General features: G+C 37.1%; 1 protein-coding gene across 1 annotated transcript; it reads right to left on the bottom strand.

The window, feature by feature from the left end:
• Positions 1–12,219: 12,219 nt before the first annotated feature.
• On the bottom strand, positions 12,220–13,176 carry LOC122665658 (protein FAR1-RELATED SEQUENCE 5-like). Its single transcript, XM_043861809.1, has one exon. It carries the CDS (start codon positions 13,174–13,176, stop codon positions 12,220–12,222), a length of 957 nt encoding a protein of 318 aa, XP_043717744.1.
• Between the last annotated feature and the right edge of the window lie 1,993 nt (positions 13,177–15,169).

Below are 15,169 nucleotides of genomic sequence, written 5' to 3'. Positions count from 1 at the left end.
TTAATGGTAAGATCCACAGAATATCTGAACGATTGAGATTGGATCGTCGCAATTATAATGTAAATTAACTATTAAATACAAAAAAAATGGTGGTATGAATGAATTTAGGCTGAGTTTGTATGCATTCTTGATTGTAAACATGATCGATATTGTCACAATGGTGGTATTCATCTTGTTGGATGGGTTTTACTTTCATGTTTGGGTTATTGAAAGAGGTGATGTTTCTGATGAATGTTAATGGAGATTGCAATGGTTTTTACTTTCATTTTCTTTTTCCAGCTTGCATGAATGGTTGATCAAATATGTTTCTCAACCCTGTATCTCCATTTAGGGAGTCTCTAATGGCTTTTTCTTCCAGCTATTTGATCCTTTGCTCCTTTGTACTAGCTTGCATCTAGGAGGAGAAAAAAAAAAAAACTCTGCCCCTTAACTAAAGTGTGAATCAAATTCCAAAAAAAATTGTTTGGCTTTGAAATATCCTTGTTCAGTGCTAAATTTAAAAATACAGTTGGACGAAAAAGCCTCCACCCACTTCAATACATAGAATTTAGACTCTGGTTCCAAACAGAAGGTGTGAAGCAAAATAATGCTCCAAAAAGGTGTGGTATGTTGAGTCATATTCATATTGCACCATTATATTGATAATCTTGTTTGTTAACTACCAAAACTTGCATGAGGACAAAATCATTTGCAAAGAATTTTATATCGATAATCTTGTTGGCTATATGATAGGGAAAAAACTGATGATGAATCCCTATTATTGATTGGTTTCTAGGGATATCTTGAGGAATATTAAAATTATCCAATAAAAACTGATTCAACTACCATTGTAAAGTCAGCTTTCTTGTTTCTTCCATTTAATTGGAAAAGGCCAAGATATACATATATAACCATATATCTCATGTAAAATTAATTTTCCAATGAATCCTGAATTTTAGTATCTATATTTGAACTGGAATCAGTGACTCAAATCCATTGATTAGACATTCCATACTAATAATATTTTGTCATTGCAGCACACAAAATTCTAGAAACAACTTCATAAAACAACTACGATTATAATTCAAATCTTGAATGTAGGAAATTTGCATAGATCGGTTGTATAGAGTAACAAACTCAAATATTACAAGACAAAATAGATAATATGTCCATAACTAATATCCATTTCCATCAACTTCCTCTGATGGACTGATTCATGCATCACAGTAGACTGGTTTTAAGTAGTGTTGTCCAATACTATGACTCGGCTTTCCTGTGTTTCATCCTCACCAACAGTTTCAGCCTGCATTAATGAATACAAAGAATGGTTAAATCTTACATACAGGAAAAAAAATGAAAAAACACAATAGACTGGTTTTAAGTAGTGTTGTCCAATACTATGACTCGACTTTCCCATGTTTCATCCTCACCAACAGTTCCAGCCTGCATTAATCAATACAAAGAATGGTTAAATCTTACATACAGGGAAAAAACAAAATACGTTCATAAAGAGTAAATGAAGGTAAGGAATATTCACCTGTTCCACATGTCACTGTGATATTGTTATCACATTTTCCTTTGGAGGTGCATATGCATGTTCAGATATGGTTAGCGATTGGATGAGATGGTAAAAAAAAAAAAGGATAAGTATCTATGTCTTGCTCTATCTTTGCCCAATATTCATCCACCCAATGGAAGTCTCCTCCATGCCCACCACCTCGAAGACATTTATAAAATGGACGGTCAGGATTCTTTGCTGTTTGGGATATAAGATAAAACATCTTTCCACCACCACATTCACATAACGGTGGTGTTGTGTCAACATACACCGGTGCATTTTTAAGCAATTCCTTCTTTGGTGTTGTGTCAGCCATATCTCTAAATGAGACATTGGATTAAAATAAAAGAAAAAAAAGAAAAAGAAATTACGAACACATTATGTTGGATATGCATTGGTCAGGCATGCCTAAATACCCAAAATCTTAAATAGGTACCGGGGTTGAGGTTAAGTTACCTGTCCTACAGTAGTGACACAGTTATAGATATATAAAAGACCTAACAAGAAGTAAATATTTTAGGATGCCACCTAAGTAATTTTCCAATTACTTTGCAAACCAAAGGCCTAACGAATCTAAGAAAAAAAAAACAATAAAAAACCATGAAAGTTCAATTTTAGATTTTCATATTCTCAACAAGGCCAAACAAATTCAGAGAAAATCATGACCAATGCATATCAAAGCTAATTGATTCAAGATTTGGCCTATCTTATGAAAGACTCAAAAACCCCATCCCTTCAAAACCACCAAAGCTACAATCAAGTTGAACAAGAGGAACGAAATCATCAATTCTTATCATTTTCCTGTTAATACTATATTTGATTGTTTCAAAACTCTGAGGTTGCTTATAAAAGTTTCAAGGACAAACTCAAGTCCCAAGCCTATTTTTAAATTACTCTAATGACCCAATATTTTGAGCTCCATTATGACTTTGGAAAAATAAATGATTTGTAATAAAAATGACAAAAATTGTAGGAGAACCGTCACAATCACCTGCCAACTCTTCCCCAATTTTGTAAGTGAAGAAGTTTTCATGACTTTCATTCTTTCTTTTTTTAATTTGATTTGATCCAAGAAGGCAACCTAATCATTATTAGTTAAATAATAAAAGGTCATGGTTGTTGATATTAATTTATCTGACAAAAAAGAAGGCTCATTTCCATGGATTTTCATTTCCATAACCAGGAAATGAATGGGTCGAGGGGATTTTGGTTGTTTTCTGAAATATTTTTTCAAATAAGAAATTAAACACGAAAAACAGAGGCCATGAATGCAAGAATCAAAGCCTGCTACAGAGAAATTATTGGTATGGGAAGAGAAAAAAAAGGAATCCATTTTCCCAATATCAAGTTAAAAAATAAATAGACATTCAAGAACATAAGAGAAGAAGGGAGTTTGGTGGACGCAGAACAGAATGGAGAGAGAAGAAGAGAAGAGAAGAATGGACTTTGCTCTTTATCTGATGTATGTAATATAAACAATAGAGAGGGATAGTTGCAGATGCTGCTTTTGTCACACCATGTATGACGCAATTACAGAACTGGTGTAGCCTTGTAGCAGAGCAGCCGACAAAGAGGATGAAGACGATGGCCCAAAACAATTGAAACCCTAGCAGATCAGTGTAAGTTTAGAGTATTGGGTTCGGTATGAGTGAGTTTGAACCGGTCGGTTCATATTTGTTTTGGGGTTTAGCTTGGGTCAAAAGGTCTGATAGGATGTTCAAAAACTTGTGAATTTTTTTTCAACTCCCACCAATTGGATGGCTATAATGAGAGGTTGCATTTTCAGAGGACTTCGTTATATTATTGTTCTTTAAATCCAGTGTACCACTGATCTGAAGTGAATCAAATCAATCACACCAAGTTGTGTTTATAAATAAAAAAATAAAACAAACGAATCCTGGTTGGACGATGACCTTCGCAACACACTGTCATCGTCACTCCCTCCCTCTATTAGGCTTTGACCTGGAACTGACCCACTTGAAAAAACTAATCTTCTCATGGACCGTGATCTACACATATCCTTATTTATATTATTGTTTTTTAAATCCAGTGTACCAGTACTCTGAAATGAATCAAATCAATCACGCCAGCTTGTGTTTATAAAAAACAAAAAATAAAGAAACAGATAACTCCTCCTTGTACGTTTACCTTTTCAATACAGTTTCATTATCACTCCCTCCCTCTACTAATAGGCTTTGAATTGTCACTTGAAGTGGTCATTCAAATGCTTTTGCCAAGATGGGTCATAATAAAGCTGATCACCTGTCATCTCCCTCAGTATATTATGGGACCCACTTAGATCATGAATAGTTATTGCATCACACCTATTTTCAGTACTTGGGAGAAAGTTATGAACAAAAGATTGCAGATAGATTTATAATATGCACATCATATCCACATCCTCTACTTCAAAAATTCGTACTTCCATCCTACTTCCGCGAGCTCACATTGCGCCACCTGGCCTGACATACATCCAACGGTTCAAGTTAAAAAAATTCAAAATATTTTAACAACCTCATGACATCCAATTTGAACCATCTTAAATCCCAAACCAAACCACCCGATCGGTTCGGTTCATCAACCCAAACCTCTCATCTGCGTAGGGTTTCAGGGTTTTAGATCGTTCCTCTTCTTCCCAAATTTGCTCCATCGCTCCCTTCTTTCTTCTTCTCTACTTCCACCAGAACTGCTGAACGATACACCGGCTCAGATTGGGGCACATTTCGTAGGGATAATAAGGCTCTTCCATGCCGTAGTGAAGACGTCCGTGAGCTCCCTTCTCCTCTTCTTCCAAAAACTCAGAGCCGTAGAAATTTTTCTTCTCTGTGTTTTCTCTATACTCAAGTTTTTTTTTTTTTAACTACAGTGGTTTGAAGTTCTTGATGGGTTGCTTGGGAAACATTGGAGGAACGTGGGTTTGGCATTCAACTACACATTTCTTTTGTTTGGATCTGTTATTCAACTAATAGTGCTTCAAAGTTCTTGATGGGTTTGGCATTCAACCCATACATTCGGATTCACGAAAGCAGAGCACTGTGGTTAGACTTTAAAACCTAAAATAAAAGCAATAGGGTCATCTTCCATTGAAAGAAGGGAGAGGAGATTTCAATTTTAATTTGGTGCAGAATTTTCAAAAGGTCTCCTGCTACGGTGAACAAAAAAAATAAAGAATAGAGGAGAAAGTCATAAATTGAGAGAATCAATCTTCACTCTACTCTCTATATATCTCTATCTCAAAGATTTATACCAGGTACAAGGGCCCAAGGCCATGACTCTCTTCACTCGCATTTAGTACCAAAAGGATAGTATTATTACACCATCAAGCCATGAATATGAAACCCAGTAGCCTCTTTTCCCTTCCTCTACTCGACTGCTCGCATTACAGCTCAAACCAACAAATCAAGAACTCAAATAGAGGGGAAAGAAGCATCTTTTTTTTCAGTCGATTCCCTTGAAAGAAACTTATAACATTAAACATGAAAGAGAAAATGGGAAGAAAACATTTAGCTTTTGTAGCATAGACTGAACAATGGGAAACGCAGGAAACAGAGGAGCCAAAAGAGAGCAGCAACGGAGTTTGTTATTCTTGCAATCACAAATAACCAGATCGATTCTTCCTTCTGAAAACAAAAGAGAAGCCTAGCTGAGTTCACTGGTGTTCGGTGTTCTTGGATCCCATACACTTGGGTGGGTATTTCATTGGGTCACTGCTGTTCTTGGATCATCAGGAAGAAGACGATGGCCCCAAATCAATTTGAAACCCCAGCTGAGTGTGAGTTTGAGTCAAATGGGTTTGGGTTGATGAGCCGAACTGGTAAGGTGGTTTGGTTAGGGGTTTTCAAATAGAATGTTATGAGGTTTTCAAAATATTTTGAATTTTTTTAATCTCAACCATTGGATGCATGTCAGGCCAGGTGGCGCAATGTGAGCTCGCGGAAGTAAGATTCCAACAATAATGTTTTAATGGGTGTTGGGGTATTAGGGTGTTGTATTGCCTGTTATTTGTATATCATATATATAGGCACCCTTATATACAAAATGGGGTTAATTTGATTTGATAAGGTTTTCTTTTTTTTTTTTGGTGCAATGAGGGGACCCACAAGGGGTCAAATATGGTACCAACAGGCTCCACTTCTTGGAAAGCAATTAAATGTGGACTAGGTGTCACTGAGGAGACTTGAACCACCGATCAAGCTCCTAACGCTGTTTCTCCAAAGGAGCAGCAAACCAATAGGGCAAGCCCTTGATCGGCTGAACACCTTATTTGAGTAACATATTAACAACATAGAAGATGAATTGTGGAATTAAAAAACTTCTATTTTGAATGGGGTTCTTTCAAAAGTGTAAAAAATAAAAAATAGGACTTACATGATAATTCGTATCACTATAAAGTTAGAGGTGATGCAGTTCTAGTTTTTAAAATTTGTAAAGGCTACAGAATTATGTTCATTTTGCTGGGGCATAAACCCCTTCAACTAAATAATTTATGGTTCGAGCATGTAAGGGTCAGTACAGGTCATTTTCGGACAGTAAACTACCCTTTTTTGGTACTCAGGAATTATGTGTGAGAGAGAGCAATCCAGTAATTCAGCTAATCTTTTGTCAATTGGGTATTGATCAATCTTTACATATAAACACATTCAGCATAACTTTCATTTTTGATCAACATATATTATGCAAAAGCATACATGTATAATCAAACCCACCAAAAAATTACTCTCTGCTACACTCCTACAGTTCATATAACTATGTCAGCTACCTACACGTCAGGCTACTCATAAAGGAAGAAACTGCATATGAGACTATTCACAGACGATCACCAATGTGCTTGAACCTCCGACTGAAACTTCATCTTATATCTTAGACCCTTCGACCTCAGATTCTCAGTTTCTCTATCTTTACTTGCATGACCCTCTTTTAATTCCATCAATTGCAATTCACGTTTTCTTATGTCATCTACCAAACAAGCTCTTTTTCTTATCACCGTTTCCTTCAACTTCGCATTCTCTTTTTCTTTCTCCCAACTTCCATGGCTCTCTTTCAACTCCATAAGCTCCACTTTCAGTTTTTTTTTATCTCCTCTGTTAAACAACCCATATTTTTTATCACCGCCAAAGCCACAGTCTATGCAACCATCTACTAGTCAAAGTATTCCCTCTGAATCTAATGCGGCATGTGGTAGGATTGATGAACTCATCAGTGGGAGTACTAATATCGGCAAACGTAAAATGACAACTGATGAAGAATAAGAATTCAGTTTGTTTCTAATTTAGGGTTGTGGGAACTACTTGTAATCAATCCCACCACCCGTTTATCTGTAATTCAGGTTTTTTGGGTAAACAACACATCAGTTAATGACCCATAAATTGATAGACGTTCAGATAAACGGCTCGTGTTGGTTTGTCTCTGCTAATTATCATTTATTGAAAACACCAATATTGTCGAACTAAATAGGTATGACCATACTCTCCATAATCATGACTTAAAAATAAGAGGATACAACAAGCCACTGCTCGTTTTATTACAGTCCCATTGTTAAGTTTTGTCTAAACCTGAGAGTGCATATTAGTCTATCCTGGGCTTGCTATGCTGGTTCGCTACTTCTTTACGAGTTCTGCGTCAGGAGCTTCATCCATTTATCAAGTCTCCTTGGCCTCACCAAGTCCATGTTTATTTTTCTTTCCAAAATAGTAGAGCATAGGGAAACCATATTACACCCCTTCTGGCTCCTCTCTTTGCCTCATTGTGGGGCCCTGATGTATTGTAGGTCGGTCGGGCTTGGATGGTTATACCCAAAAAAAATAAAAATTATAATAAAGCGAGTATGCATATTCTGAGATACCATTATGACTTATGAGTTATGACATTGACAATGTCTCTATTTATATAAATTAAATATAACCCACCCACCAATGGCAATGACTACTAAAGCGTTGTACAGGAGTATGACTACCAATTGCACCAAGATAATACCAGGCGAGTTGGGTTTTTTTAGACCAGTGTTGGGTACCAAGTAATGTACTACAAAAGCAGAAATAGTGAAAAAGTTAGGATTTTTCAACGCTGTAAACTGAAAAAGGGGTGTGGTGAACAAAATCCTTTGTCAACGGGTTTGTTCCTCAACTAAGCAGAGGAGACGTTGAACATCATGGGCGCAAACAACCAGTGGGTAGTTCCTCCTTCTTTACCAGCATTTATCAAATTCATACTTGACCCTTCTGCTAAAAAACTAGTAAGTGCAGAAATGTTATCTCTTGTTCTTTAAATTCTTTAACGAAGTCCACATACAACCCTTTACTTTTGCGTCTTTTGTGCACATCTAACTTAATCAATTACATTTTTCCTATTAACTACAGAATCAAGTATGAGATTTTTAATTTTCTTTCCACTATTTTAGGGATTGTTAATTATTTGTGTTCTTGAAGCATATATGTTGTCTGACTTGAAATATTCTTCATTTGTAACAATACACTAAGTTACAATATTTCGATTCCTTAACATAATAATCTGTTAGACATAGTTGCAATTCATAACTTTAAACACAGGAAGAAAACCCTAATACAAGAACAAAGAATTTCATGTCTATGTGCAATAACACCATTTGTTTCATACCAGGATATCCCCAATGAGGTTACACGAAGATATGGAGATCAAATTCCAAATGAGGTCATTCTAAAGGTTCATACCAGGTACATGTGGAAAGTAGACATAAGGAAAAGTGATGGTCAAATTTCATTTACAAATGATTGGAAGTTATTCTCCAAGTACATGTAACTCGAGTGTGGTTGTTTATTACTCTTCGAATATGATGTGCGTTCGACTTTCAAAGTAATTGTGTTTGAACCTATTGGTTGTGAATCACAATATTCCATGTTGGAGCCTAATATCACAAAAGCAGAAGAAGGTCAAAGAGGGAACTTACAAAATACGATGTCAGGTTCAATAAGAACATCAATCGATCTCGTATCTGGTGTTTCTAGCTCCAGTCAATCTGTTAGAGATAATTTTGATTTGGACTTAATGAGAAAGAAAATACATGTTAATCAGGTAGCACATAACACAGTAGTATCTACAACACGTTACATTAAATCGAAGGCTCCTTCTTTCCATATCGTCATGAAATCTTTGTATCTACATAAGGGATTGGTAAGACAATTATATTACTTTATCATTATGATCTTTGCAAATGCCTTCAAATTGCTAATTCCATTTAAACCAGGATTCATGTTTTACATTTCTTGTGTAGAATGTTCATCTTCCATTTGCCCACAAACATTTTCAGAAGGGATGTCATCTGATTAACCTTCATTTTAATGGTAAATGTTGGTCTATCCGCTTATATAACTATAACACCAAAGCTGCATTTAGTGGTGGTTGGAAAAAATTTGTTACTGATAATGGTATTTCAGTGGGAGACTATCGTGTCTTCAACGTTAGTAAGAAGAATTCAAAAATTCATATAACAGTGGATATTTTATGTGCCACACTCAACCATGCCCTGCCTCTTCGAAATGGTAATTCTACATTTATGTATACCACTCAAATTCACTAAAATTGTTCTCACTTTCTTTTAATTGCGTTTGCTTAAATGATTTCTGCTTTACAAAAAAATGGCGGAAGAAGAGGACACATGAAATAGAAGAAAGTATGGCGTTTCAAGCTACAAGTAATTTCAAGTCTAACTACCCATTCTACTCTGTGTATATGCATAAAAGCTATGCACGTAGAGAAGGCATGGTCAGGATCCAACCAATAATTCTATATGCACATACATTTTCCCTAATCAATTATGTTGTTGTTAACCATTATTGTATTCAATGGGTGTATTGCAGATTGTCAAGGAAGCTTTCGTCTGTAAGCACCTGATGGATGCAGGTGATACAGTCACACTCCTAGATTCACATGGTAGAAGATTTGCAGTCGGGTTCGCCTAACGCAAAGGTCAGGGTAGATTGGATGCTGGTTGGACTGAATTTGCAAAGATAAACAATATACATTTGGGGGATGTTTGTGTTTTTGAATTAATTGACAAAACAGATACTGAAACTATATTCAGGACAACTATTTTCAGGGGAGTTTGATCATGAAAGGTTTGTTAAAGGTGTACTTGTTAGTGATGTGGAACAATGATTATAGTATTGGGGGGGACAATAATTCCATTGCGATACGTCCCAGATTATGATAATTTATATGTGGTGTTAATGTAATTTTAAGTAAGGGTTACTTTAAATTTCTAAGTTAATATATGTGACAATGATATGGGTGTTGTTCTGTTAGACTTTGATTAGTCGAATTCATTTAAATGTAACATGAGTACATCACAATTTGAGTTCCTCTCTGCCATTACAACAGTATTCTGCTTACTTTTTCATAGTATATTCACTTAATATTTGCTATGACATCATTTACATGTACTTAGATTTCATAAACTGCAGATGAACTGATGACATTTTGATAAGTTTATTCATGATTTTTAAACCACATATTATTATACCTAATCTCAACACATCAATTGTTTGGACTGATATTTGGATTCTTCTAAGGGTAAAAAGGTATTAGACTCAAGTTTCGAGTATAATCAAAGAACTGGGTTGACATTATCCTTGCTTGGAATTTCTTTTGAGGATTTAAACTTGTGAAACTTAAGGGTTTACAAGTCCAATCCTTTTTGTTATTCCATTTGTTTTTCAACGGTTATTTGTATTATGCTACTATTCTACAAAAATCAAGAAAGAGGGCTTCTCTACAAATTCATGACTTACCTGCATCTGATGAACTGAGGGACTAAGTTTATATTCTTACAAACTTTCTCCCAAGTCGGTGGGGTTGAATGCATTGGGAATAGAGCAGTTGTGGGCCTTTCACTAGGATTCGGATCTTCCATCTACCCGATCCATGATCTGACAACAGTCATCAATGTACAACTGTACACATAGTGGCAATCCAAACCCTTCTTTCTTAAGCCAACTCGATAATCACACAAATCAATACCTGCTCCACCTTGTCATTTTATATGCTCCATTTACCTCCTCGCTCCATTTCCCCATGTTTGGACACCACCCAGGCAGTATGTTTGGGAAGGGGTAGGGTGTCCATTTATGCTCCCCCTCTATTACAGGTGCTCGGGGGAAATGAGAATGGACTCCAACGTATTCAATGTTAGTTTTTTTGCAGACTTCAACATTCTCAGCAAACATATATTCGCCATCTACTCGTCAAGTTTTGTGCACATTGAAATATGGCATGTGTTGTAAGTGGCTTGACCATGCAGATTTGGTTTCTTTACTTTCATGTTCCTTGTACACTTTCATATATGGGGTTTATGAGTTGGGGTATTGATTCAGGTCATGTGGGGGCTCCTCTAGCACCCTAAATTTTTAAATATTGAAACTAGGGTTTCGAAACCTCCACGGAAACCTTAACACACATAATATTTTGAACACCAGGATAGCAACTAATCGATGAACGACTATGATTAAAATATCATTTCTGATAACTATGAATGAATATCCGCCATTCTTTTGACCAATGTCATCATCTAATAACTAATTGAATGCCACAATTGCTGACTGCATCACATAACATCTTCGAAATTGCTCTATTCACGAATCCATGATCAGAATTATCTACCCATTGCAAAATGTAATTACTTAATATATGTACCCTACAAATCGTTATGCAGATTTCGTTGATTGTGAGGTTGGCTGTTCGCATCAGCTGCATATCCATTAACCTACATAAAAGTAAGCAATTAGTTTATTCAAAACGAATACAAAGACAGCATCACAATCTTTTAAGGGTATAAAACACCTACGAGATAAATGACATTTTGCCGTATTATGTCCTGTACTTCCACAACGCGAGCAATGGTAAGGACGTCTATTCCTCAACTTTTCTAGGGCCGACATCAATCGACTACTATTAGGTCTCCCTTTATTTAAAGAGGACTCCCTTGGACAATAGACATGGGTGGTGTTCAGATCTGATGGAAGTACAGTGGAACATTGTGATCCCAAATTGGTAGTGAAAAGCCCACTGGTTGATTGCAAATTCATCAACTCATTAAGACGTTGGCTCATACGGTGATGCGCCAAACCATACCTCTCTGTGGAAAGGGATCCTTCACTGGATATCCGGTTAGCAATGTCTTGAAGTAACCACATAGGCTGCATGGTCTGCTGCTGAGATGAGCCCCCATGATGTTCTCCAACACTAGTATTAGTACCTTTGGTCCATCTATCTCAGATCTGTCCGTTATTACATACACCTTCAGTATGTGCCTGCATAGTAAGCCTAACTGCTCTAACTTCTTACAGCTACAACTACTGATTTCACCAGCTTCATTGTCAACCACATAGTTCACATCAATTTCTCGACTGCCATCCACTGAAAATACCCTATACCTTTTCTCATGGGTATCAAATTCTATAACCTTAGCCATAAGTCCAAAGCATGGATACCATTCTTTTAAGAAAACCCCAAACACCTTCGCTGTATAAACAAGCCTGGCTTGCTTCTTAATTTTATGCTCTGTATGCAAAGATGGTTAGGAGGTCATGCATTTGATGTCTGCGTTCGCTTCCTTTTCTCTTCTTTTCTTAACAGCCTCTTCATATTGTGTAATAAATTCACAAATTGGAGTAGATGGACTAAAGAAGCCTTTGAAGTACTTGTTCATATACTCACCTCTCTGGGTTGTGCTCATACCAGCAAAAAATGTCAGGAAAGTAACGTGGAACCCAATGCTTCCTTCGTTTGAACTGTCTCCTCAACCATTTATGGTCTTGTAAATTGAATCTCTCAATCATTCCGTCCCATTTTTGCTCAAACTCTGCAATTGTTTTCGAATCATGTATGCAACTATAATATGCGTTCTTCATATCGGGGTATTTCTTGTATAAAGGCCCCATGTGACTGGTCCTATGCTTCTCCAAATGCCAACCACAAAGATGATGTACAGAAGATGGGAAAACATGTCTAATTGCTCTCATTATAGCCGGGTCCTCATCGGTCAATATTGACTTTGGTTGGACATTGTCCATTGCTTTAAGCCACGACTGAAACAGCCATATGAATGATCCCTTGGTTTCATTGGCTATTAACCCATAACCAAAGAGTGTGCATTGCATGTGATGATTAACACCCGTAAATGGAGCGAATGAAAACTTGTATTTATTTTTCTTGTAGGTTGTGTCAAACACAATCACGTCTCCAAAATTTTTATACTGTTCCCTTGAACGACCATCCACCCAAAAAAGCCCTATCAATCGCTGCTCCGCGTCCATACTGATTGCATAAAAAAACTGTTGATCCGAAATTCCTTTGCTCTTCAAATAGTTGACCGCTAATTGACAATCTACACCTAAGGTTTTCCTACGCTTCGTTCTAAAAATATTCCGGCAACGCTCCTCATTGACACTACCATTCTGCTCTCCACCGGCAAACTCCGATACAATTGAAATGATGTCGCTCTGTTTAATCCCACATTTATGCAGTTTGTTAATTAGTTGCATTGTAGCATCTGTCAATTTCTGGTGTGACCGAAATCTAAAAGATTGGCTAGGATCCACTAGAGGATGGTTGTGTTCTTTTCCCAAAAGATCAACCACCCACTTCCCATTCCTGGACTTGATCCTCATTACTACACCACAATTGCATTTTTTTGTTGCACGAGGTTTGTAATCCATTCCCTTTCTCCTCTTATCATTACACCATTTCTCACCTTGTTGTGATCAAACATATGATCTAGCAAGTACACGATTACCCACTCTTGAGCGCTCCACCCTGTATTTCCGAAACTGAAAATCCCATCTCTTTTGCATAAGCATTATAAAAGTTGTATGCATCATCCTCGGATTCAAATTCCATGCCAAGACATGGTTCCAATACTGGGATTGAACTTGTAACATTGCTATTGTCATCTTCATTCAACTTCTTTTCTTGGGGATCCTTAGTCCTTAATACCTCAACACCACCAACATCAACATTACACCCAGAAGATGCACTGCTATCATCGCTCCCATCACTATCCATAAAATCAGGCCCTTGCTCTCCAGAACTGATAGACCAATCATCCATATCCTTTTCATCTTCTTCATATGAACTGTCAATCCCCATCCTTTTCTTGCCACGTACAACTGTCTTTCCAGTTGCATTTTGATCTCTTGAACTGTTTCCCCTTTCCATTATTGCCTCATGAGGGTCCAAAACATTATGTTCTGAGACCAGAAGCACTATGGATAATTCGCCTTCAGATAAACTATTGCCTTCCATTTCTAACCCCCCTGTAAACAATGATTTACTATGCACTTCTATGTATCAGTATTTTGACCTTTAATCAACTCAAATGACTCATTACAGTATATAGAACAGATTGAAGCTGTAACTTATATAAGCTAAATTGAGTTTTAAGCCCTTTCAATGACTTTATTGAACAACAAAAAATGGATGCATTTTGGTATCAACGTCTAAAAATGGGAAGAAGAAAATCAAGTGCCGGAATAAAGCTCAAATGAACTGAGTTTTAAGCCATTTCAACGACTTTATTGAACAAAAAAAATGGATGAGTTCTAGTATCAACGTCTAAAAATGGGAAGAAAAAAATCAACTGCTGGAATAAAGCTCAAAATGAACTGACGGAATGAAGTTCATTAATATGCCAAACTAGGAGCAAGGGTACAACATACTAACCTCTGCAAATGTGTTGATTGAGAACCTTGTTGGTGGAGAAGAATGTCAAAATGGATAGCAAAGGAAATGCCAGTGGTCAAGAATCTAAGGTGCAGGGGTATAACGACAAAAATATGGACAGCAAATCATATGCCCGATGGTCTGCGCCTGCAAACAAGATGCTAGAGTAGAACAATCGATAAAAATGGAGAGCAAAGGAGATGCCGGAGGTCTGTGCGTGAAGGTGAATAATGAAAAACTAAGATCGATAGGTAGGGAAGATAATGTAAAACCCTCTTTTACCCTTTCCCGCCATTACGTTATATGACATTTTACAATGTCGTTCAGTTCCACTAAGCAACTTAAACGGTGTAATTGACCAATTTGTCCTCGTATAAAAAAAAGGGAAACTACAAATCAACTGTCACACTGTCAGACTAACACAGAAATGCTCAAACCATAATCCACGGCTCTAAACTAACCCTTTTAAATGGAAGGTTAGATTTCAAGAGTGCACTTGCAACTTATTTCCACGCACGTCCCGCTACCGGCCACCCATTAAATATTTATAACAATTGTATTATTAAGTAGTTAACTTTAAACATTTTGAATTGAAACATGTGGGAAATGAAAGGCTTTTGGATTTCTCCTCTCAGGTTCTCTGCCTGGTCAGGTGCGCAGGTTCCTTTCATTGGAGGGCGTAAATGACGATTCCACCTCACCTGGGCAGTGTGTTTGGGCAGGGGGTGAGGTCGTCATTCCGCCCCTCCTATGAGAGGAACCTGCGCACCTGACTGAATAGGGAACCTGAGAGGAGAACGATTTGCAACATTTGTCCATTTCCTGACACATTACGGTGTATGTCGTTACTTGTTACTTTTCTCCGGTTGGGACTTGAGGGGTGTACGACTTTCAAACCGGGGAATTCAAACATATTGAAGCACGCGTCAAACCCATGAAGAG

Source organism: Telopea speciosissima, chromosome 6 (genome assembly GCF_018873765.1).
Source record: "Telopea speciosissima isolate NSW1024214 ecotype Mountain lineage chromosome 6, Tspe_v1, whole genome shotgun sequence".
Lineage (NCBI taxonomy): Eukaryota > Viridiplantae > Streptophyta > Magnoliopsida > Proteales > Proteaceae > Telopea > Telopea speciosissima.
Note: the sequence above shows the minus strand (reverse complement) of the source record. Positions and strands in the feature narration are given on the sequence as shown.

Coding starts and splice junctions, on each gene's coding strand:
- LOC122665658 (XM_043861809.1), bottom strand. CDS start 13,176: ATGAGGATCAAGTCCAGGAATGGGAAGTGGGTGGTTGATCTTTTGGGA.